Source organism: Hemitrygon akajei, chromosome 30 (assembly GCF_048418815.1).
Source record: "Hemitrygon akajei chromosome 30, sHemAka1.3, whole genome shotgun sequence".
Lineage (NCBI taxonomy): Eukaryota > Metazoa > Chordata > Chondrichthyes > Myliobatiformes > Dasyatidae > Hemitrygon > Hemitrygon akajei.
The window spans coordinates 35,487,169-35,509,769 of record NC_133153.1 but is presented as its reverse complement, the minus strand read 5'-3'; the positions used below and the strand labels follow the sequence as shown (position 1 = coordinate 35,509,769).

Sequence of the window (22,601 nt, the reverse complement as noted above, 5' to 3'; positions counted from 1 at the left end):
ACAGCTCGTCTTCTCTTGCACATTATTTGCCAGTCTTTCTGTGTAATTTTCCACTGACTCTACTCCGTTTCTTTGCTCTACTGTGAATGCCAGCAAAAAAACTAATCTCAAGGTTATTTATGGTGACGTAATTTGATAATAAATTTACTTTGAACTTTGATCACGGCCAGTGTGGTTGGTACAGTACAAGGTTCTGACCGAAAGATTTCTATTTAACAATCCTCTGTTAAGACAATGCAATGATAACCTCTCAAACCTCGGCCGACACGAACGTACCTTTCACCACACTCATCTGATGGCTGTCAAATCCTCCAAACGTCTCCGCCCTCCTAGGCAGGGAGATGTGGCCCATGGCTCCCTCTTGCTCTGGGATACTGGCTACTGGCTGCCCCAGGACACCTCCGAAGCTCAGAGACAGGAGGCTCTGCAGACTCTCCACTAGGTCAAGGAAGAGTTCAATTAGTACACAGGCGGAAATGACACCGAGACATAAAGAACAATCCAACACTGTTAAGAAGCATCTACTGGACATTATAATCCAAGTCACTGATGTTTATTATAACTTGTTACAATTCACTAAAGTAACATAATTAATGCCCTCAAATCATTCCCATTCCCACCATTAATACCACAAGATACAGGGACACAGTTAGGCCATTCAGCCCAGAGTCCACTTCATTATTCAATCATGAGTGAATTTTTTCCAACTCCATTCTCCTGCCTTCTCCCTGTAACCCTTACCAATCAAGAACCTATCAATCTCTGGTTAAGTACCACCTATAATAACTCTGTGGTCTTTTTCGCTTTGGTTTCACTTAACCTACTTCAGTGCTGCAATTGGGACTCACATCCGCAGTCTCTGGATTACTATTCCAGTAACTTAACCATTCCATTGCTTGTCTCTAAGGAGTTTGTACCTTCTCCCCATGACCACGTGGGTTTCATCTGGGTGCTCCGATTTCCTCCTACAGTTCAAAGACCTACCGATTGGTAGGACCCTTGGTCATTGGACGTTGTCCCAGGATTAGGTTAGGGTTAAATCGGGGGATTGCCAGCTTGAAGGACTGATTTCCCATAGTATCTCAATGAATAAGTACATACCACTGTGTTATAGGAAGGACGTGGAAGCTTTAGAGAGAGAGCAGAGGAGATTTACCAGGATGCTGCTTGGATTAGAGAGCATGCCTTATTGCGAAAGACTGAGTGAGCTGGGGCTTTCTGCTTTGAAGTGGAGGAGGATAAGAAATGATTTCATAGAGGTGTGTAAAATAATAAGAAGCAAAGATGGAGTGGACAACCAGCACCTTTTTCCCAGGGCAGAAATGCTTAGTGCGAGAGGACATGATTTAAGGTGATTGGAGAAAAGTGTGGCGGGCGATGTCAGACTTTTACACAGAGTATAGTAAGTGCAGAATCAGGTTTAATATCACTGGCATATGTTGGGAACTTTGTTGTCTTTGCAGCAGCAGTACAATGCAAAACATGATAATGTAGAAAAAATCTGAATTACAGTGTGTATGATGTATATACAGTGCGATGACACTGGTGCCAGGCGTTTGCCCTTCCTTTGGACTACATCAGTGACGTGGAGAGGGGGAGCCTGCTGCACGGGCAACAGCCGGTTCTTCAAATCTTCCTGCCCAGGCTTGTGCCCTGGAGAAGACACAGTCCAGCAGAGGCGCAAACCCATGACCCCCTGGGATCGGCGGCTGCCTACTGATATATATATAATTAGTTAAATTAAATAAGTAGTGCAAAAATAGAAATTAAAAAAAAAAGTAGTGAGGTAGTGTTCATGGGTTCAAAGTCCATTCAGAAATCAGATGGCAGATGGGAAGAAGCTGTTCCTGAATCATTGAATGTGTGGCTTCCGGTTTCTGTACCTCCTCCCTCAATGAGATGAGAGCATGTCCTGGGTGGTGGGAGTCCTTAATGTTGGTCACCACCTTTTTCAGGCTCCGCTCCTTGAAAATGCCTTGGATACTATGGAAGTTCATGCCCACGATGAAACCAATTTTACAACTCTGCAGCTTATTTCGATTTTCTGCAGTAGTCTCCCACCCCAATACCAGACAGTGATGCACGGAACGTGCTGTGGAGGAAACTATAGGAGAATGTCAGAGGTAGATCTTTGTTTAGAGTGAGGGATGCATGGAACACACTGCCAGGGTTCATGGTAGGGACAGATACATTCTGGACATTTGCAAGACTCTCAGATAGGCACACAGATGACTGGAAAATGGAGGGCTACATGGGAGAGAAGGATGAGATTGATATTGGAGTTGGTTAAAAGGCCAGCACAACATTGTGGGCCAAAGGGGCGGTACTGTTTTACGTTTGATATTCATAGCCACTGCGCTATGCTATGGATTTCCAGTGAGAGACACGGAGTTGCATTGTTCTCCAGCACTGCATCTAATGCCTGATTTAGCTGTGCTCAGTGGGGACATTATAGCCTCCATCACAAAATATACCTTCTTCGGTGAACTCAAACAATTCACTGAAATTATGGCCGGCTATGGAAGCACCAATGCCCAGGAATGGAGAAGCTACGAACAGTGGTGGATACAGCCCAGTCCATCACAGGGAAAGCCACGCCCCCCACCATCGAGCACGTCTAGAAAGTGCGCTGACCAGAAGAAAGCAGCATCCATTGGCAAGGTTCCCGCCATACATGCTGTGCTTTCTTCTTGCAACTAGGAGCCTTAGATCCCACACCATCAAGTTCAGGAGCATTTCAACCAGCAGGCTCCCGAACTAGCTGGGATAAGTTCACTCATCTCAGCAGTGAACTGCTGACTTAAAGACTCACTTTCAAGAACACTACGACTCATGATCTCAATAACATTCATTTATTGTTTGTTTCTTTTTCATGTATTTGCCCAGTTTGTCTTCTTTTGCACATTGGCTCTTTGTCAGTCTTTGTTTGTATTTTTTTCAAAGATTCTATTATACTTCTTTGTTCTACTGTGAATGCCTGCAAGAAAATAAATCTCAAGGTAGTATATGGGGACATGTACAGTACTTTGAAAGAAAAATGACTGTCAACTTTGAAGAATTTGCAGTGAGAGCAGAGAAGGACATCGATTTTACAGATGTGGATGAACAAAGCGTTCTGAGATTTGCTGTCGTTGCCTGCCTGCAGTGTTTCAGCACAAATGCATCCTCACAGATTGATCTGTTTTCATAGAAATAGCCCCCCCCCACCCCATGCAGTATTTCCAGGACACAGACAACAGTTTGTGTACCCGGAACGATTGTGCTTTCTAGCCAGATAACGTTATCAATGGACAACAAGACAAAAGCAGAGAGACGTCAGCCTCCTATCTCTCCAGACAGGCTGCCCTACATCTGAAAATTAGAAGAAGGGATGTCAGCTTCTGTCTCCCTGTTCCTTTTACAGAAAGCATGGGCTTGTGTTTAAATCAGTCTTTAATGACTGAATAAATTAAACTGGCTTTTAATGGTTCCTTAAGGTTGTTATGGCCGAGGATGATGGTGGAGATAAGCTCTCATTACCTATTAAATGTTCCCAATGGTGCGCGCCTTAAATAGCCTCTTACAACTAAGTCCAGCTCCCGGCCGCAGAATAGAAGGACATCCCTTTAGAACAAATATGAGGAGAAATTTCTTCAGCCAGATGGTGTGGATCTGTGGCATTCATTGCCGCAGATGGCGATGGAGGCCAAGTTATTGAGTGTATTTAAAGTGGAGGCTGATAGGTTCTTGAATAGTAAGGGTTACGGGGAGAAGGCAGGAGAATGGGGGTGAGAGGGAAAAGAAATCGGCCAAGATTGAACGATGGAGTGAACTGAATGGGCCGAATGGCCTATTTCTGCTTCCAAGTCTTACGAGATCGTATGAAGGATCTTCATTCAGATGGCGCTGGAAGGGGCTCCGAGGTTGTTGCTGAGTGTCAATGAGGCAGAGATCAATTGGGGTTCTGGAATTAAGAGATTCAAGGGAGGTGGGGTTGGTGCCAAGGTGAAACAGTAACAGGGACCTTATTCAACGACAGACTCAAGGAGTTCAACAGTTTAACTCTTTTTTCAGAGAGTGACTTGAATCAGGTTGTAGGTTGCTGAAGGGGCTCCTGAAGAATGGGAACCCCACATTCAAATGGAAAAAGCCTCCCCTCTATGGACTCCATCTATACTTGTCACTGCCATGGTAACACATCCAGCACAATCAAAAACCCCTCCCATCCAGGACATTCTCTCTTCTCCCCTCTCCCATCGGACAGAAGATACACAAGTCTGAAAGCATGCACCACCAGGCTCAAGGACAGCTTCTATGCCGCTGTATCAGACTCTAGAATGGTCCCCATGTATGATAAAATGGACTTCTGGCCTCACAATCCACCTTGTTGTGATTTTGCACTTGTTTTATCTCCACTGCATTTTTTGTGTGGATTTTACACTTTACTCTGCATTGTTACCATTGTATATTATTTTAGCTCAAAGCACTGTGTAATGATTTGATCTGTATAAACAGTTTGCAAGACAAGATTTTCACTTGTTTCACCGAGTCCTGATGAAGGGTTTTGGCCCTAAATGTTGGCTCTTTATTCCTCTCCGTAGATGTTGCCTGACCTCCTGAGTTCCTCCAGCACTTTGTGTGTGTGTGTTACTTTTCACTGTATCTTGGCACGTGTAACAATAACAAACGAATTTGCAATGCAATACAGTGGTGAATTCGTGGGCTGTTCTACAGATTGAACATCTGCACTTCCCATAGGTGACCACCAAGGGGCAACCAAGAGCAGAAATACTGACTAACTACCCTAGACCCCCACTACAGCTGTACAACCCAACCAGCTCAGGCTGAATTCCTTCAAGTTTACCAACCTCCCTATCTGCACCATCCAGATGAAGCTCCAGGACCTCTTCCACATTTGTTCCCTTGATCACTCCTGAAACTAATCATTAAGCTCCAGGACATAGGCATCAGTACCTCCCTGTGCGAATGGATCCTCAATTTCCTCACTTGCAGACCTTTGTCAGTATAGATTGGCAACATTTCCTCCATAATTACTAACAGCAGAGGTACACCTCAGACTTTGTGCTGAGCTCCCAGCTCTGCTTGCCTTATTGAAAGGCCTAGATACAGTGGACATAGAGAGAATGTTTCCTATATTGAAGGAATCTAGGACCAGAGGGCACAGCCTCAGAATAGAAGGACTTCACTTTAGAACAGAGATAAGGAGAAATTTCTTTATCCAGACGGCAGTGAATCTTTATTGCTACAGATAGCTGTGGAAGCCATATCATTAGGTATATTTAAAGTGGAGGTTGACAGATTCTTGAATAGTAAGATGTCAATGGTTATGGGGGAAAGGTAGGAGAACAGGGCTGCGAGGGATAATATATCTGCCATGATGGAATGGCAGAACAGACTCAATGGGTCAAATGGCCTAATTCTGTTTCTATGTCTATGAGGCTAAATACAGCTCCAACACCATACTTGAGTTTGCTGATGACACCACTGTTGTTTACTGTATCAAAGGTGTGCCAAATTAGCATATTGGAAGGACAGTGAAAATATGGTTGAATGGAGCCACAGCAATAACCTCTCACTTGACGTCAGCAAAATGAAAGAACTGATTATCACCCTCAGGAAGAAGAAACTGGAGATCCATGGGCCAGTTCTCATTAGGGGTTTGGAGGTGGAGTGGGCTGGTAATTTTAAATTGCAGGGTGTTATCATATCAGAGGATCTGCCCTGGGACTAGCAGCTAAGTCCTTTACGAAAAAGGCATGCCAGTGCCTCCAATTTTTATTTAGAAGTAGCCAAGTATTTGGCACATCATCTGAAACTTTAACAAACTTCTATAGATGCACATTGCAGAATATCCTAACTGAACGCATCACGGCCTGCTGTGGAAACACCAATGTCCACGCACGGAAAAGCCTACAGAAAGCAGAGGATACAGCCTAGCCCACCACAAGCAAAGCCCATTGTTGAACACATCTGTAAGGAGCTCTGACGCAGGAAAGCAGAATCTTTCAGGAAAGACCCCCACCATCCAGGCTATGCTCACTTCTGGCTCCTGCCATCAGGAGTCGTAGGTCCCATACCAACAGGTTCAGGAAGAGTTATTACCCTTCAAGCATCAGGCTCCTGAACCAGTGGGGATAACCTCACTCCCCTCAACTCTCTACAGATTCTACAACATACAGACTCACTTTCAAGGACTCTACAACTCATGTTCTTAGTATTATTTATTTATTTGTTATCTTTTGTGTATTTGCACAGTTTGTCTTCTTTTGCACATTGGTTGTCAGTCTTTGTGCATAGTTTTTCATTGGTTCTATTGTATTTCTTTATTCTACTGTGAATACCTGCAAGAAAATGTATCTCAAAGGTAGTATATGATCATTTTTATTTCATAACAAATTTACTTTGAACTTAAATCGTCCCACTGGTGATGCCAAGGCCACAAGCTCTGGAAATTCTCCAATACATCTTCAGCTCTTCTTCTCTTCAAAACTTCTTCGACTAAACTTTCGGTCACCTGCAGACCCTTCAGCCAATCACCAGGAACCTGGTGACTGCATTATGGTGATTATTCTATAGATTTATTGAGTATGCCCAGAGGCAACTGAATCTCAGGGTTGTGTATGGTGTCAAATACATGTACTTTGAACTTTGAACTCACACCAATCACATTTTTTTTACCTCCATATTCCCATCAGTTCCCCTGAAGTTCTACTGCTTGTTTCTCTCTCAGCCCCAATCTCCTCCCTTCATGCCCCGACTAATCAAGAATCTATCAACCTCTGCCTTAAATGCACCCAGTGACTTGGCCTCCATAGCTGCCTGTGGCAGAGAATTCCACAGATTCTCCCCTCTGGCTAAAGATATTCCTCCCCATTTACGTTCTAAGTGGACACCCCTCTATTCTGAGTCTGTGTCCCCTGATCTTAGACTCCCCAACTATAGGAAATCACCTCTCCATAACCACTCTATCGAGTCTTTTCAGCATTCGATAGGTTTCATTAAGATCCTCCCAATAATAATAATCATCAAAATCAGATTTATTATCACAGACTTAAACCATATGGAATTTGTTGCCTTGCAACAGCAGTACAAAGATGTAAAATAAATAGATAAATTATAAAATATAACAAAAATACCTGTTGCTCATTAGTGGAGGAAATCATAGTACTTAATCACTTGAGCTCATATGGGGTAAAGAATGTCGTAATTTGCAATTGCCATGCAATATGGTATAATATTGTTGTTCAACTTCATGTCTTGTGGTGCATTGAGCAGCAACTATGCAGTTTCTTTAGCATCTGTCTGCTTTTTATGAGGCCGAGTTGCTAGCTTAATGCTTAACCCAATGTGGATGGAAAGCATGCAAGAAGTCGTCCGGATTCGAACCTGGGACCACTCACCTTGAAATTCGTGCCACTACATCACCGGCTGGCTGTGGTGTACTATGGCAACTTTAAATTGCTTGGTGTTATCATCTCAGAGGATGTAGGAGGGAGATGGAAAATCTGGCTGAGTGGTGTCACAAAAAGCAATCTTTCACTCAATGTCAGTAAGACCAAGGACCTGATTATTGACTTTAGGAGGAGGAAACTGGAGGCCCATGACACAGTCCTCATCAGGGGATCAGAGATGGAGAGGGTCAGCAAATTCAAACTCCTCAGTGTTATCATTTCAGAGGACCTGTCCTGGGCCCAGCACATAGGTCCAATTATGAAGAAAGCATGGCAGTGCCTCTACTTCCTTAGAAGCTTGCGAAGATTCAACATGACATATAAAATCTTGACAAACTTGTACAGATGAGTAATGGAGACTATACTGACTGGCTGTAATACAGTCTGGTATCAAAACACCACTACAATGCCCTTGAATGGAAAATCCTACAAAAACAGTAATGGATACGGCCCAGTCTATCATGGGTAAAGCCCTCATCACCACTGAGCACATCTCCACAGAGCACTGTCGCCGGAAAGCAGCATCCATCGCGAGGGACCCCACTACCCAGGACATGCTCTCTTCTCACTGCTGCCATCAGGAAGAAGGTACAGGAACCTCAGGACTCACACCACCAAGCTCAGGAAGGTATTACCCTACAACCATCATACTGTTGAACCAGAGGGGATAACTTCACCCCCTCATTCAACTGTTTCCACAACCTATGGACTCATTTTCACAGACTCTTCATTTTATATTCTCAATATTTATTGCTTATTTAGTTATTATTACTTGTTCTTTTGTATCTGCACAGCCTGTTGGCTTTTGCACATTAGTTGCTCCATCACTGAAATGTTCCCACAGCCTACGGACTCACTTTCAAGGACTCTTCATCTCATGTTCTTGATATTTATTGCTTCTTTATCTATTATTATTCGTTCTTTTGTATTTGCAGAGTTTATTGTCTTTTCCACATCAGTTGTTTGCCTGTCCTGCTGGGTGGGGTCTTTCATTGATTATATTGTGTTTCTTGGATTTACCCTGAATGCCCGCAAGAAAATGAATCTCAGCGTTTTATATGGCAACATGTACGTACTTTGAACTTATTAGGGTCATCTACTAGTGAAACCTGGATGCTCCCGCTCAAGAGAAACGTACACAGCACAGCCCTCCGGCGGATTGTACTGATGAAAAGGGTGAATCACCACTAGCTGATCAGGCAGCAATTCACGGCCTATGTCAACAGTATGAATCGGTACGGTGGGTGGCGCAGTAGCACAGCGATTAGCGTAACGCTATTACAGCACCAGTGACCCAAGGTTCAATTCCCGCCCGCTGCCTGTAAGGAGTTTGTATGCTGTCCCTGGGGTCATGTGGGTTTCCTCCCACATTCCAAAGACGTACCGGTTAGTAGGTTAATTGGTCACGTGTGTGTAGTTAGGTGGCGTGGAATAGTTAGCCTGGAAGGGCCTGTTACCGGACTGTATCTCTAAATAAATAAATAAATAAATAGATTGAGAATTACTCTGCAGAGGAATGTTTCAGTTGAATGTTTGGCTGGGATGGGGATGAGTGGTTCCACCCACAGGATACACATCACCATTTAAAGTAAAAATGCTGGTGGGTTTTGACACCACTGTGATGTTGATCAATAAACATAACTTGGCATTCGCTGGATGTGCAGACACCATGGGAATTCATGAATTTTCTCAGGATTGCCAGTTCACTGGACTGGCTTGTTGACTTAACGAGACTATTTTAAGCTCATCTGGCACCCTGCTATTTCTGCACCGTGGTCTGCCAAGTCCGCTTATGAACTGGTCGTTGACAGTCAACGGCGTAGCAATGCTTCGAGAAGGAGTCGACTGCTCTGTTTAGTTACGCGTGCAAGCCTTTCACCTTCTTGAATTTGAAGAGCCATTTTGTATGAGCAACAAAAAAAGATGTGGCAGGGTCTAACTCAGAGGGTTGAAGGGAAACGGATGGTCAATTCTTCGGTTCACGTAAACGTCATTTGGACTGTGACCCACTAATGGTAGCAGCACTTCCTGCTGCTGTGAGGAGCTTGTATGTCCTCCCTGTAACTGTGAGTGTTTCCTCTGGGTGCTCTGGTTTCCTTCCACATTCTACAGATGTACAGGTCAGTAAGTTAATTAGTCACGTGGGTGTAACTGGGTGGTGTGGGTTGATTGAACCAAAAAGAACCTAGTACCGGGCTGAGTCCCTAAATAAAATAAGTCATAATAAAAAAAAAAAGGTCTTTCATGTTCCACCCTTTTGCAAATCTGTCCTTGGATCCTCTTCTGCACCACACTTTACCTCCAACTTTTCCCAGTGCTGATAAACAAGAACTTCAGGAATTCCTTTGGAAGCTTTCCCTTAGATTTCAGTGAAATTTGTAAACCGAAAGAGAAATGAAAGCAAAACCTCTTATCAGGTCTTTCACGTACACTGACACACCTATAAAAGTGTGGATGAAGAAAATGTTGGAATTGGATGGTTAATTTTTGCATGGATTCAGCTGATCAGTAGTGTGGCTGAGAGGTCTAAGGCTTTGGCATTAGGTTCTAGTCTTGTCAGAGGCGTGGGTTCAAATCCCACTGCTGCTGATGAGATATTCTCTAGCACAGCATGGTGGAGTAGTATCACAATGCTTTACAACACCAGTGATCACTGACCAAAGTTCAATTCTTGCCACTACCTTCACATTCTCCCTGTGATCATGCAGGTTTCCTCCCACATTCCAAAGAGAGATGGTTAGGGTTAAGGTTAGTGAGTTACGGGCATGCTATGTGGCAACATATGCAGGCTGCCCTCAGCTCAATTCTTGGGTGGCGTTGGTTATTGATGCAAAACCACGCATTTCAATACATGTACTGACCTTCCTTTAATGCATCCTTGAGCAATGATTCTCCTTTGGCGACTTCTTCTGAGTTAGCTCGGAAAAAAGACCTCGTAACCAGATTCTGAGATGCCTCCTCATGGCCACTGGCTTCCACCATTTCCTGGTAGAGCCTCAGTTTCTCCTCCAACAGCAAGAGAATTTGCTGGTCTCTCTCCTGCAGTTTCTCTGTGTAAAGAAGGAAATAAAGAATGGTATTCAGTTGATAACATCTGGAAAGGCGTGGACCACATGGATAGGGGGTTAACATTTACATTGATAATTTGGAAGAGGGGACTGAGTGTAGCGTAGCAAAATTTATTACTGACACCAAACTGAGTGGAAAAGTAAATTGTACAGAGGATGTGGAGAGTCTGCAGAGGGATATAGATAGGTTAAGTGAGTGGGCCAAGGTCTGGCAGATGGAATACAACATTGGTAAATGCGAGATCATCCACTTTGAAAGGAATAATAGAAGAGCAGATTATTATTTAAATGGTGAAAGACTGCAGCACGCTGTTGTGCAGAGGGACATGGGAGTGCTTGTTCATGAATCGCAAAAAGTTGGCTTGCAGCTACAACCGGTTATCAAGAAGGCAAACAGAATGTTGGCCTTCATTGCTAGAAGGACTGAATTCAAGAGCAGTGAGGTCATGCTGCAACTATACAGGGTACCGGTGAGGCCACACCTGGAGTACTGTCTGCAGTTCTGGTCTTCATACTTGAGGAAGGAAGTTCACCAGGTTGATTCCAGGGATGAAGGGGTTACCTATGAGGAGATACTGACTACCACTCTCTGGAATTCAGAAGAATGAGAGGGGATCTTACAGAAACATACAAAATTTTGAAAGGGATAGATAAGACAGAAGTAGGAAAGTTGTTTCCATTGGTAGGTGAGACTAGAACTAGGGGACATTGCCTCAAGATTCAGGGGAGAAGATTTAGGACGGAGACGAGGAGAAACTGTTTTTCCCAGAGAATGGTGAATCTGTGAAATTCTCTGCCCAGGGAAGCAGTTGAGGCTTCCTCACTAAATATATTTGAGATACAGTCAGATAGATTTTTACATAGTAAGGGAAGTAAAAGCTATGGGGAAAAGGCAGGTAGATGGAGCTGAGTTTACAGACAGATCAGCCATGATCTTACTGAATGGCAGGATAGGCTCGATGGGCCGGATGGCCTACTCCTGCTCCTATTTCTTATGTTCTTATGTAATATTAACCCTACAGACCCTACCCCTGACGGGGGATAAACCAAACAAAAATACTTTCATCGCTGACCTTTTATAAGTTAAAAGTATGAGCATTTGAGAAGATTTGGCACATCACCACAGACTCCAGGAGATCTATCCAGATAGACCACGAGCGTGTTCTACCTGGTTGCGTCACACCCGGTACAGAAGCACCAATGCACGGGATCAGAAAAAAGTGGCAGGAAGTTGCACACTCAGCTAGCTCCATCATGGGCAGCGGCCTCCCTTCCATGGGGGGACATTTTCAAAAGGCAGCATCCATCATTAACGACCACCATCACCCAGAACATGCCCTTTTCTCATTGCTACTATCAGACAGGAGGTACAGGAGCCTGAAGGCACACACTCAACATTGTAGTAACGGCTTCTTCCTCTCAACCATCGGTTTTCTGAATGAACATTGAACCTATGAACAGTACACCTCACTATTTTGCTCTCTTTTTGCATTCTTTATACATATAAAAAAAATTTGTAATCTATGCATTGCACGATACTACTGCTGCAAAATAACACATTTCACGACATCTGTTAGAAACACCGATACCTGATTCTAGGAGAGAATCTTTGGCCAGCTACTGAATGGTTATTACACAAATTTTCTCATTGTGGAACAAATGTTGATGGTTAACTATTGATAATCTGAAGCATTGTATTTGAGATCAGGCAGAATTGCAATGAGATAATTCTTGATACTTTTAAATAACCCTGCTGACCCTAAATAAGCAAATTTTGAGCAAGCAGTTAAGTCCTATTGTTATGAACAATTCAGCTTGGACTGATAGTGGACAGTGAACTTTCCCAAAAGTACAGATTCTAAAGAGCTAGACAGGCAGCAGAATCATTTCTCTGGGAAGGATATCTAATGCATGAACTTTATTTGCCATACACATTTACATGTATTAGGAATTTGCTGTGGTGTGTTGGTCAGGATGTGTGACATGCAGCAAAAAACAAAATTCAACAACTATAAAGAAGAATCAACACAAGAGATTCTGCAGATGCTGGAAAACCAGAGTTACACACACAAAATGCTGGAGGAACTCAGCAGGTCAGGCAGCATCAACGGAAAGGAATACAGGTGTCCCGTTTTTCGAATGCTGGCTTTACGACACCTCGTTGTTACGAAAGACCTACATTAGTTACCTGTTTTCGCTAACAGAAGGTGTTTTCACTGTTACGAAAAAAGGCAATGCGCACGCCGAGCAGCCAAATTCCTCCCCTGGAACTACATTCTAGCCGGCATTGCTTAAACACGTGCCTGTGAGCATCTGTGCTTTATGTTGATTTATTTTGTGCATCCGTTAGCAAGATGAGTTCTAAGGTATCGGAAAAGCCTAAAAAAGCGCGTAAGGGTGTTACACTTAGCGTAAAACTAGACATAATAAAGCGTTTTGATCTTGGTGAACGAAGTAAGGACATAATGAGTTTGGCCAAGGAGGCTGGGTTTGTGGAAGTTGATGAAGATGATGTTGAAGAGGTTTTGGCATCCCATGACCAAGAACTGACAGATGAAGAGCTGATGAAGAGGAAAGGATAACAATTGAAGCCGAACGCCGTAGCAAACGGCCCAAAAGTGAAGTCGTCCAGGAACTGAACGGGAAGCAATTGCGTGAGATTTTCGCTGCGATTGACAATGCTGCAATGATTGCAGAAAAGTATGACTTTAATTTTGAAAGGGTACATAGGTTTAGGGCATATTTGCAGGATGGTTTGAGTGCTTACAAAGAAGTGTATGATAGAAAAATGCGCGAGGCTAAGCAGTCAAGCCTACTGTCATTTTTCAAGCCTTCCACATCAGCCACAGCAGATGACGAAACTCGACCTTCGACATCGAGGCAGGCAGTCACAGAAGAAGGTGACCTGCCTGCCCTGATGCAAACAGACGATGATGAGATGACACCCCAGTCTCCTCTACCTCCCACCACCCCAACCTCCGACGACTCAGTCTAACACACCATTATCAGTGTCCTCACTGTCTTCCCGATTCCGGTAAGTGAAACTACACTGGGCGTACATTATTTCTACTTTATATAGGCTGTGTATTTTTATGTGTTTATTTGGCAGCTTCATAGCTTAAAGGTTACTGGAAAGAGTGCTTCTGCCGGGAGCGCTGCCAAAAGTGCTTGCGTGAGATTTTCGCTGCGGTGGACACTGCTACAATAATTGCAGAAAAGTATTCGTACATTATATAGGCTGTGTATTTGTTAGATCATTCCTGCTTTTACTATATGTTACTGTTATTTTAGGTTTTATGTGTTATTTGGCATGATTTGGCAGGTTATTTTTTGGGTCTGTGAACGTTCACAATTTTTCCCGTATAAATAAATGGTAATTGCTTCTTCACTTTACGACATTCCGGCTTACGAACCATTTCATAGGAACGCTCTACCTTCGAATAGCGGGGGAAACCTGTATAGAGTCAACATTTGAGGCCAAGACTCTTCATCGGGACTGGAAAGGAAGTGGGGAAGAAGCCGGAATAAGAAGGTGGGTGAGAGGAGGGTAAGGATTAGAAACTGGAAGATAAGTGAAGCCAGGTGAGGGGGAAGGTAAGTGGGTGAGGAGTGGGGGGGGGGATGAGGTGAGAAGCTTGGAGAAGATAGGCAGAACAGGTAAAGAAGGAATCTGACTGGAGAGGAGAGTGCACTATGAGAGAAAGGGACAGAATGCGGAATGGAAAAAGAGAAGGGGGGAGGGGGGGAGAAGTTACTGGAAGTTAGAGAAATCAATATTCATGCCATCAGGTTGGAGGCTACCCAGATGGAAGATGAGGTGTTGCTCCTCCAACCTGAGAGTGACGTCAAGGTGGTAGTAGAGGAGGCCATGGACCAATATGTTGGAGTGGGAACAGGGACTGGCCACTGGAAAATCATGCAGGTTATGGAAGGTGTGTGTGTTACTTCAGAACTCCTTTAAACTTCTCTAATTTCACCTTAAACCCTCTTGTTCTAGACTCCCTTGACCTTGGCAAAAGGCTCCAGAATGGCCTTTACCTGCAACTTCGCCTCTGTGTGCAAGGAATTAAAAAATATACTGGAAGTAAAAACAGAAACTTCTTCCCCACCAGTTGGTGATGGGGCAAAAATTTATCTCAAATAACAACTGATATACAGGAAGCAGTTGTTTTCTGTAATTGTGGAATAGGTCATCCAATAGCTTCTAAAAGAAAAACATACACTAATCGTGTTTTTTATAGTATATCCTACTCTGCACAATGCTAACATTTGTTTCTCAGGTAGTTCAAACATTAACAGGTTCTTACATCGGTTTTCAAACGCACCAACTCAAGCCAAGACCACACTCCTCGGGAGTCTGAAACCTGTTATCGTACGTTTCTGTCTCTCAGCACCTAATAAACGAACAGCTGTACCTTTCAGCTCTTTAGTTCTGCTCTCCAACTGCCGTCTGTCTTCCTCTGATTCGCTTGGGATTCCTTCATCTTCATCCTGTACCCTGAAGGTAGAGACGGAACAGAGGGTTCAGGTGTTAGAGGTGACCACAGCCCGGCTACATTTTGTTCAGAATCAGAATCAGAATCAGATTTGTTATCACTGACGTATATCGTGGAATTTGTTGCGTTGAGGCAGTAGTGCAATACATAAAATATTCTGTAAATTATAATATAAAAATAAATAAATTAAAGAGTGCAAAAAGAGAGCAAAAATAGTGAGGAAACGTTCATTGCCCTTTCAGGAATCTGATAATGGAGGGTAAGAAGCTGTGCCTAAAAAGTTGAGTGTACATCTTAAGACTGTCAGGCACAGGAACAGAATTAAGCCATTCAGCTCACTGAGCCTGCTCCCTCATTCCATCATGGCTGATTCACTATCACTCTCAACCCCATTCTCCTGCCTTCTCTCCATAACCTTTGACACCCTCATTAATCAAGAACCCATCGACCTCCAGTTTAAATATAGGCAATGACTTGGGTTCCACAGCTGTCTGTAGCAGTTAAGTTCACAGATTCACCACACACACTGGCTGAAGAAATTCTTTCTCGCCTCTATTCTAAAGGGACGTCCTTGCATTCGGAGGCTGTTTCCTATAGGAAACATCATCTCCACATCCACTCTATCAATGCTTAACAGGTTTCAATGAGACACCCCCCTCATACTCCCGCACTCCAGTGAGTACAGGCTTCTGTACATCCTCTCTGATGGTAGCAATGAGAAGAGAACAGGTCCTGGATAGTGGGGGACAGGGGTCCTTAATGATGGATGTTATCTTTTTGGGCATCACCTTTTGAGGATATCCTCAATGGTGGGGAGGGACCTGCCCATGGTGGGTGCAGTTTATAACTCCCTGCAGCATTTTCTGATGCTGTGCTGTGGCCCCTCCATACCAGATGGTGATGAATACTCTCTATGATACATCGGCAAGAATTCGCCAGAGCCTTCGTTGACATACCAAATCTCCTCAAACCCTTAATGAAATACAGCTGCTGCCATACCCTCTGAAGTGGCATCAAAGTGTTCGGCCAAGGACAGATCTTCTGAAATTTTGACACCCAAGGGAGGTGGAGGCTTGGAGAAGAAGTGAAAATTGAATGGGCCAATGCCCCCTTTTTAATGTGCAGTATACAGTGCGGTCCCGAAGAAGGGTCTCGGTCTAAAAGTCGACTGTTTACTCTTTTCCATAGATGCTGCCTGACCTGCTGAGTTCCTCCAGCATTTTGTGTGCGTTACCCTGCACGTTCTCTGTAACCTGTTACACATTATTCATTGATTTAGAGATATATTCTGGAACAGGCCCTTCTGCTCAACAATGCCTCCCAATTACATCTTTGTAGCCAATTAACCTGCTAACCTATACACCTTTGGAATGAGGAAGGAAACCAGAGCACCCGGAGGAAACCCATGCAGTCGTGGGTAGAACATACAAACAGACAGTGGCTGAATTGATCCCAGGTTGCTAGCACTGTAACAGTGTCACGCTAACTGTTATGCTAGTACGTCGGGCAGAAGATACAAAAGTATGAAAATACATGCCATCAGGCACAAAGACAGCTGCAGTAAGACTATTAAATAGTTTCTTAGTACAATAAGCAGGTGGCGGGGTGGAGATATGTCTCTTCCAAAGGAGGTGTAAGGTGCTCCTTCCCTCTGCTAGCCTGCAGGTCATCCTTGGGCAAGGTGTAGCACCTGCTTAGCCCCCCGATCAGGGTCACGTGAAGCCATGGGAGCAGGTCGTATGAGCAGTTGATGCAAATCACAAGCCCGCTGACGTCAGGCAGACAATCTCTGAAGAGTATTGATAACTGCCTCACTATTTTTGCTCTCTTTTTGCACTCTTTATTTTTTTTATATATACAGTATTTTTATATTATAATTTACAGAATATTTTATGTATTGCACTACTGCCTCAACGCAACAAATTTCACGAAATACGTCAGTGATAACAAACCCATCTCGTAAAGACACTGCCCAGAAGGCGGCAATGGCGAACTATTTCTGTGGAAAAATTTGCCGAGAACTATCAAAGAGTCTTGGAAAGACCATAACCGCCCACGTTGTAGACACGGCACATGACAGATGAACGAGTACGTGAAGAGAAGACACTTGAACTCACAATCTACCTCGTTACAATCTTTCACCCTATCGTTTATCTGCACTTTCCCTGTAGCTGTTACACTTTATTCTGCTTTGACATAGCCTCATCCTGTTCTATCATGTACACTGTATAATGATCTAATCTGTACGAACAGTCTGCAAGCCAAGCTCATCACTCTATCTCAGAACATGTGACAGGAATAAACCAATACCAGCTCCACCTCAGACTCACTGCACGAGGCACTTACATGGTGTCTGCGGTTTGCTGAATGAGCTGTATCCAGTTGGTCCTCTCTTCTTTGGAGCTCGCTCGTACCTCGTACATCTCCGGCTCCTGTGCCGCGGCACTAATGAGAAATAACCCCTTCTCCTCGTGTGCGACCTCACGGACAATGAGCTTTTGCAGTGGTATCACAGTCGACTTCTGGTCCTAGAGCACATGCGAGAAAATGACAGACGTTAATGGGTGCAATGATGAATCGAGAGAGGGGGAGGAAGAGATACATAGATGCATCTAGTTGTGATGTTGTATTACACCTCTAACGACCCAGATGCAGTCCCAACCTCTGGTGCTCTCTGTGTGGAACTTGCTCATTCTCCGTGAGACCCCATGGGTTCCCCCTGCCCCCATCCCAAACAGGTACGGTTTGGTAAGTTGCTCCTCTGGTGTGGCAGAATCTGGGGGCAGGGAGAGTAAAATGGGAGCAGGATGGTCTGCGGAGGGATTGATGAGCCTCAGGGCCCTTGTCTGAGCTGTAAGACTATTAAAAAGAGGATGGAAGAGGGGGAGATCAAGGGGCTACTGGAGAACCAGTATGGGGGTGGGAGCTGGTTGTTGGTCAGGCCGAGGGGAGGTGGGGGTGTGGAAAAGAGGGAGAAGAGGAAGGAGGAGGGATGAGAGGGAGGGGGAAGGAAGCAGAAGAGGAGTAGGGCAGGAGGGAGGGAGGATGGGGAGGAAGGAAGGGTGGGGGAGGGGGAGGAGGAGGAGGGGAAGCGGGGAGGGAAGAGAGGATGGGGGAAGGGGGAAGGTGGTGGGGGGAAGGAGGCAATAGAGAGCAGGGAGGAAAATTCTGACTGGTTTCACCACAGCCTGGTTTGGAACCCGGGATTGCAAGTGGCTGTAGAGAATTGTAAGCTCAGCCAGCTCCAGCACGGGCACGGCCCTCTCTGCCATCTTCAAGAGGTGGGGCCCCACGAAGGCAGCATCCATCATTAAGAATTCCTCACCATCCAGAACATGCCCACTTCCCATTTTTTACCAACATGGTGGAGATACGGAAGACTGAAGAACCACACTCAGTACTTTAGGAACAGCTTCTTCATCTCTGCCATCAGGTTCACGAACGGTCCAGGAACCCTAGCTTGCTATTCTAACTTCTGTTGCAGTAATTTTTAAAAAATTTACAGTAATTTTAAGTCATGCACTGTTCTGCTGCCACAAAATAACAAATTCCACATCATAATAATCAGTGATAATAAATCTGATTCGGAAATCTTTGATTCTGAAAACTCTGGGAGGGGGAGGATGGGAAGGAATGGGTGATGAGGGTAGATTTGGAGGGGGAGGGAAGAAGGTGGATGGATTGGAAGGTAACTACCTCATATTGATTACAATGGGAAAGGTCAGCGGGGTAACAGAACTGGGAGGGGAGGGGGGTGTTTTCTGATGACCACGTCTGAGAGCAGATGAGTCTGGCAGTTCCAAGATTCAAAGTGTCTATACAGAACACAGCTCAGATTCATCCTCCTGCAGGGAGCCATAAAACAAAGAAAGACCATGGAAACCCATTCAAAGAAAACATCACACTTCCAACGCGCGAAACAAGAACAAATTGCGGAAACGTCAAAAAGCTAGTGAACAACACACAGAATATCAAGCCGGGATTCCAGGGGTGCTCAGTTCCGTGCTGCGCTGCTAGCTAACTATAGGCCGCAGAGCCACTCTTTCTCGAAGTGCCCTAGTCCACGTTGAGCTCTCCGAAGAAACCACTCAAAAACAGCAAAAAAAATGAGTAACCGGAATCCAGTAACACATGCAACATGAGCCTCAAAGTCCCCCAAAATGAGTCCACAGCCAGGAGCGTTGCGGATCAATCTTTGCCACGTGGAACCCAAGACTCCTGCATTATCCTCCGGCAGTAGCTAGTGAGACGGACAGCAACACTGGTCAAACGCAGGCAGACGATGTTGAACACCCGCCTGTCCTCCGCTCTCATCTTCGTCAACTTCAAGCCTGCTTGGTGCCTCAACTGGAGGAAAGCAATGGAGTTGATTATAAACTCACTCCCTGTCTACAGTCTTCCAGGCCTCCAGGTCGCATACTCTGCTCCCAGCCTCAGAGAACTCCGTCAGAGACAGCAAAGTGCCAGATAGCTCAATTAACCCAACAAAACCCTATCAAAATGTAACTCACAGGTTTCAATTGCACGCAGCTTAGTAACAGAATATTTGAAAGAGGAAGTAGTTTTTGTGAAATGTCTGCAGGCCACATTGCTTGCCGCGCCATCTTGAATACTGCAATGTATAGGAATGCATTACATGCTGAAAGAAAAAGGAGGTTGAGTCACAAATACTCTCCTGGGCAGGTGGGATAATATCCCCTGAGCTGGTGTGTCCAGTCTAGTCAGAACTCCTCCCAGGATGCAGGTTAAATGGAGCTGATCGTCAGGTGCAGGAAAGTCAACCTGTCTGGTGGGAGTGCCAGTGCAGGAAGAGCTTTGGTGGGTGGGACACGGCACTCTGATTAACTTCTCCTTCCGCAGCCCATCCTGTCCTGAGGTGACCACAGTCACCACTTTCCCATGCACTCTTTAAGAACAAAACGAGGTCATTTTAAGGGATGCCCAGGAAAAGTGGATCACTTGGGAAAAGACGTAGTGGAGCAGCGGTTAGTGCATCGCCTTACAGTGCCTGCTGTAAGAAACAGAGAAATCTACAGCACATTACAGGCCCTTCAGCCCACAATGTTGTGCCAGCCATGTAACCTACTCTAGAAGCTGCCTACCCTACTGTATAGCCCTCTATTTTTCTAAGCTCCATGCACCTATCTAAGAGTCTCTTAAAAGACCCTCTTGTATTCGCCTCCACCGGCTAGCAGCGCATTCCACACACATACCCCTCTCTGTAAGATTGGGGCTCAGATCCTGACGCTGTCTCTAATGACTTTCTCCCCTTGACCACGGGCCTTCCTCTGGGTTCTCCGTTTCCTTCCACACTCCAAAGGGTTAGACAATAGACAATAGGTGCAGAAGTAGACCATTCGGCCCTTCGAGCCCTTAGGGCGAGCGAGCTGCGTGCATGCTACGACGGAAGTGTTGCGACGCCTGCAGGCTGCCCCCAGCACACTCCTCGCTGGTTTGACGTGATGTAAAATGACACATTTTACCGTGTATTGTAATGGCCATGTGACAAATAAAGCTAATCTGGGCAGTGAGGTCCTCATCACAGAATCCTGCATTACCTGACATCGCAATTACAAATGGCTGTCGCAATCATTATGGCGGCAGCATTGCTAGCAACTTACAAGGATGTTGCTCAGACACAGACAGTCCAAAAGTCTGTAAAAGGGGAGTTTTCAGGGTGATATATTTATCAACTGCGGGTGGGTCTTCTAGTAGACTCGCCATTCTGGCTGCTGCGACACAGTAAGATTTGATATCGTTCGTGGTCCGAGAGGTAATGTTGCAGCTATATAGGACCCTGGTCCAGACCCCACTTGGAGTACTGTGCTCAGTTCTGGTCGTCTCACTACAGGAAGGATGTGGAAGCCATAGAAAGGGTGCAGAGACGATTTACAAGGATGTTGCCTGGATTGGGGAGCATGCTTTATGAGAATAGGTTGAGTGAACTCGGCCTTTTCTCCTTGGAGCGAGAGGACGAGAGATGACCTGATAGAGGTGTATAAGATGATGAGAGGCATTGACAGTGTGGATAGTCAGAGGCTTTTTCCCAGGGCGGGAGTGGTTTCCACAAGAGGACACAGGTTTAAGGTGCTGGGGAGTAGGTACAGAGGAGATGTCAGGGGTAAGCTTTTTTACACAGAGAGTGGTGAGTGCGTGGAATGGGCTGCCGGCAATGATAGTGGAGGCAGATATGATAGGGTCTTTTAAGAGACTTTTAGATGAGTACATGGAGCTTAGTAAAATAGAGGGCAATAGGTAAGCCTAGTAGTTTCTAAGGTAGGGACATGTTCGGCACAACTTTGTGGGCCGAAGGGCCTGTATTGGGCTGTAGGTTTTCTATGTTTCTCACATCACAAACTGGGCTTCTGTTAGTGCAAACTATGCAGTGGTGTGCTGCTCCCAAAAACTCCAGCAGTTTCAAAGCGATTGGTTGGTCGACGTGTCGTGTCATCGAGTAAATCTGGAATTGTCCAAGAGCATCCGATTTTGTGAATAAAACATGCGAGAGTCGTTTTATGTGCTTAATAAAAATTGCAGCCCTTTACGTCCATTGTGAACAATCCAGAAACAGTTGCCTTGCACTGACGTCATTACGTCAGACACGGTCTCAAAGTGAACACAACAACTACCAGTCTCGTCGCCAGTACAATCTTTAATGCGGTGGTGCGCTGAGGCAATGGCATCAACATGGGTGATGCCAACAGGCTCGATAACCGGATTAGAAAGGCTGGCTCCATTATAGGTGTCAAACTGGACACACTGGAGGCTGTGGTAGAACAAAGGACCCTCCGGAAAATCCTGGCATTTCTGGACAATGTTGTTCACCCTCTGCATAACCCCTTAGCTGAACAGAGGAGCACTTTCAGTAATAGACTAAGACAACTGTGCTGCTCCAAAGAGCGCTATATGAGGTCATTCTTACCCTCGGCCATTAAGCTCTATAATGAGTCGACCTATAGCCGGGGAAGTTGATGACTCCCCCCTCCTGTTAGATCATTTGAGATAACTTATGTTTTATTCTTTCTACTTCTCTTCTAATACATATATTTGTGCACTTGTAATGCTACTGTGCCACTGTAATTTCCTTTGGGATACAGTAATCTATCTAGCTAACTCAATGACGGTGTTGGTGAATTATGTAGAACAGTTTCTATTATGAACACTGTGTCATCTGTCACCCATTACATTACTCTATAGGCCCAGAGTCTGCTCCCTCATTCTGTCTTGGCTGACTTACAATCTCTCTCAACTCCATTTTCCTGCGTTCTTCCTGTAACCTTTAACACCCTGAATAATCAGGAACCTATCAACCTCCGCTTTAAATATACCCATCGTTTGGCTCTGCAGCTGTCTGTGGCAATGAATTCTGCAGATTCACAATCCTATCTTGGCCTTTCAACATTCGATAGGTTTCAATTAGATCTCCCACCATTCTTCTAAACGCCTCATAAATTAACCCCTCGATTCCCAGGATCATTCTTGTCAACCGCCTGTAAAGCATTGCACGAACCGCGATGCTACTGTGCCTTTGCCCACCTCCTGAGGTACAGGGCCAGCTGGCAGTGGGCTTACTCCCTCAATCCCAG

General features: G+C 44.9%; 1 protein-coding gene across 7 annotated transcripts in view; it reads right to left on the bottom strand.

Annotated features, from left to right (window-relative positions):
- Positions 1–22,601, bottom strand: part of akap13 (A-kinase anchoring protein 13) — a 554,439-nt gene that overhangs the window by 22,555 nt on the left and 509,283 nt on the right. For 5 of the 7 annotated variants that reach the window (XM_073032598.1, XM_073032600.1, XM_073032601.1 and 2 more), the window contains 4 exons: positions 17,362–17,543; positions 14,935–15,017; positions 10,313–10,501; positions 277–438 (listed from right to left, as the gene is read on the bottom strand). In XM_073032598.1, coding sequence (XP_072888699.1) covers positions 277–438; positions 10,313–10,501; positions 14,935–15,017; positions 17,362–17,543 — 616 coding nt within the window. Of the gene's footprint in view, positions 1–276; positions 439–2,836; positions 2,978–6,214; positions 6,342–10,312; positions 10,502–14,934; positions 15,018–17,361; positions 17,544–22,601 lie in introns of those variants that run through there. The other 2 variants (XM_073032604.1, XM_073032603.1) reach the window with 2 other exon arrangements.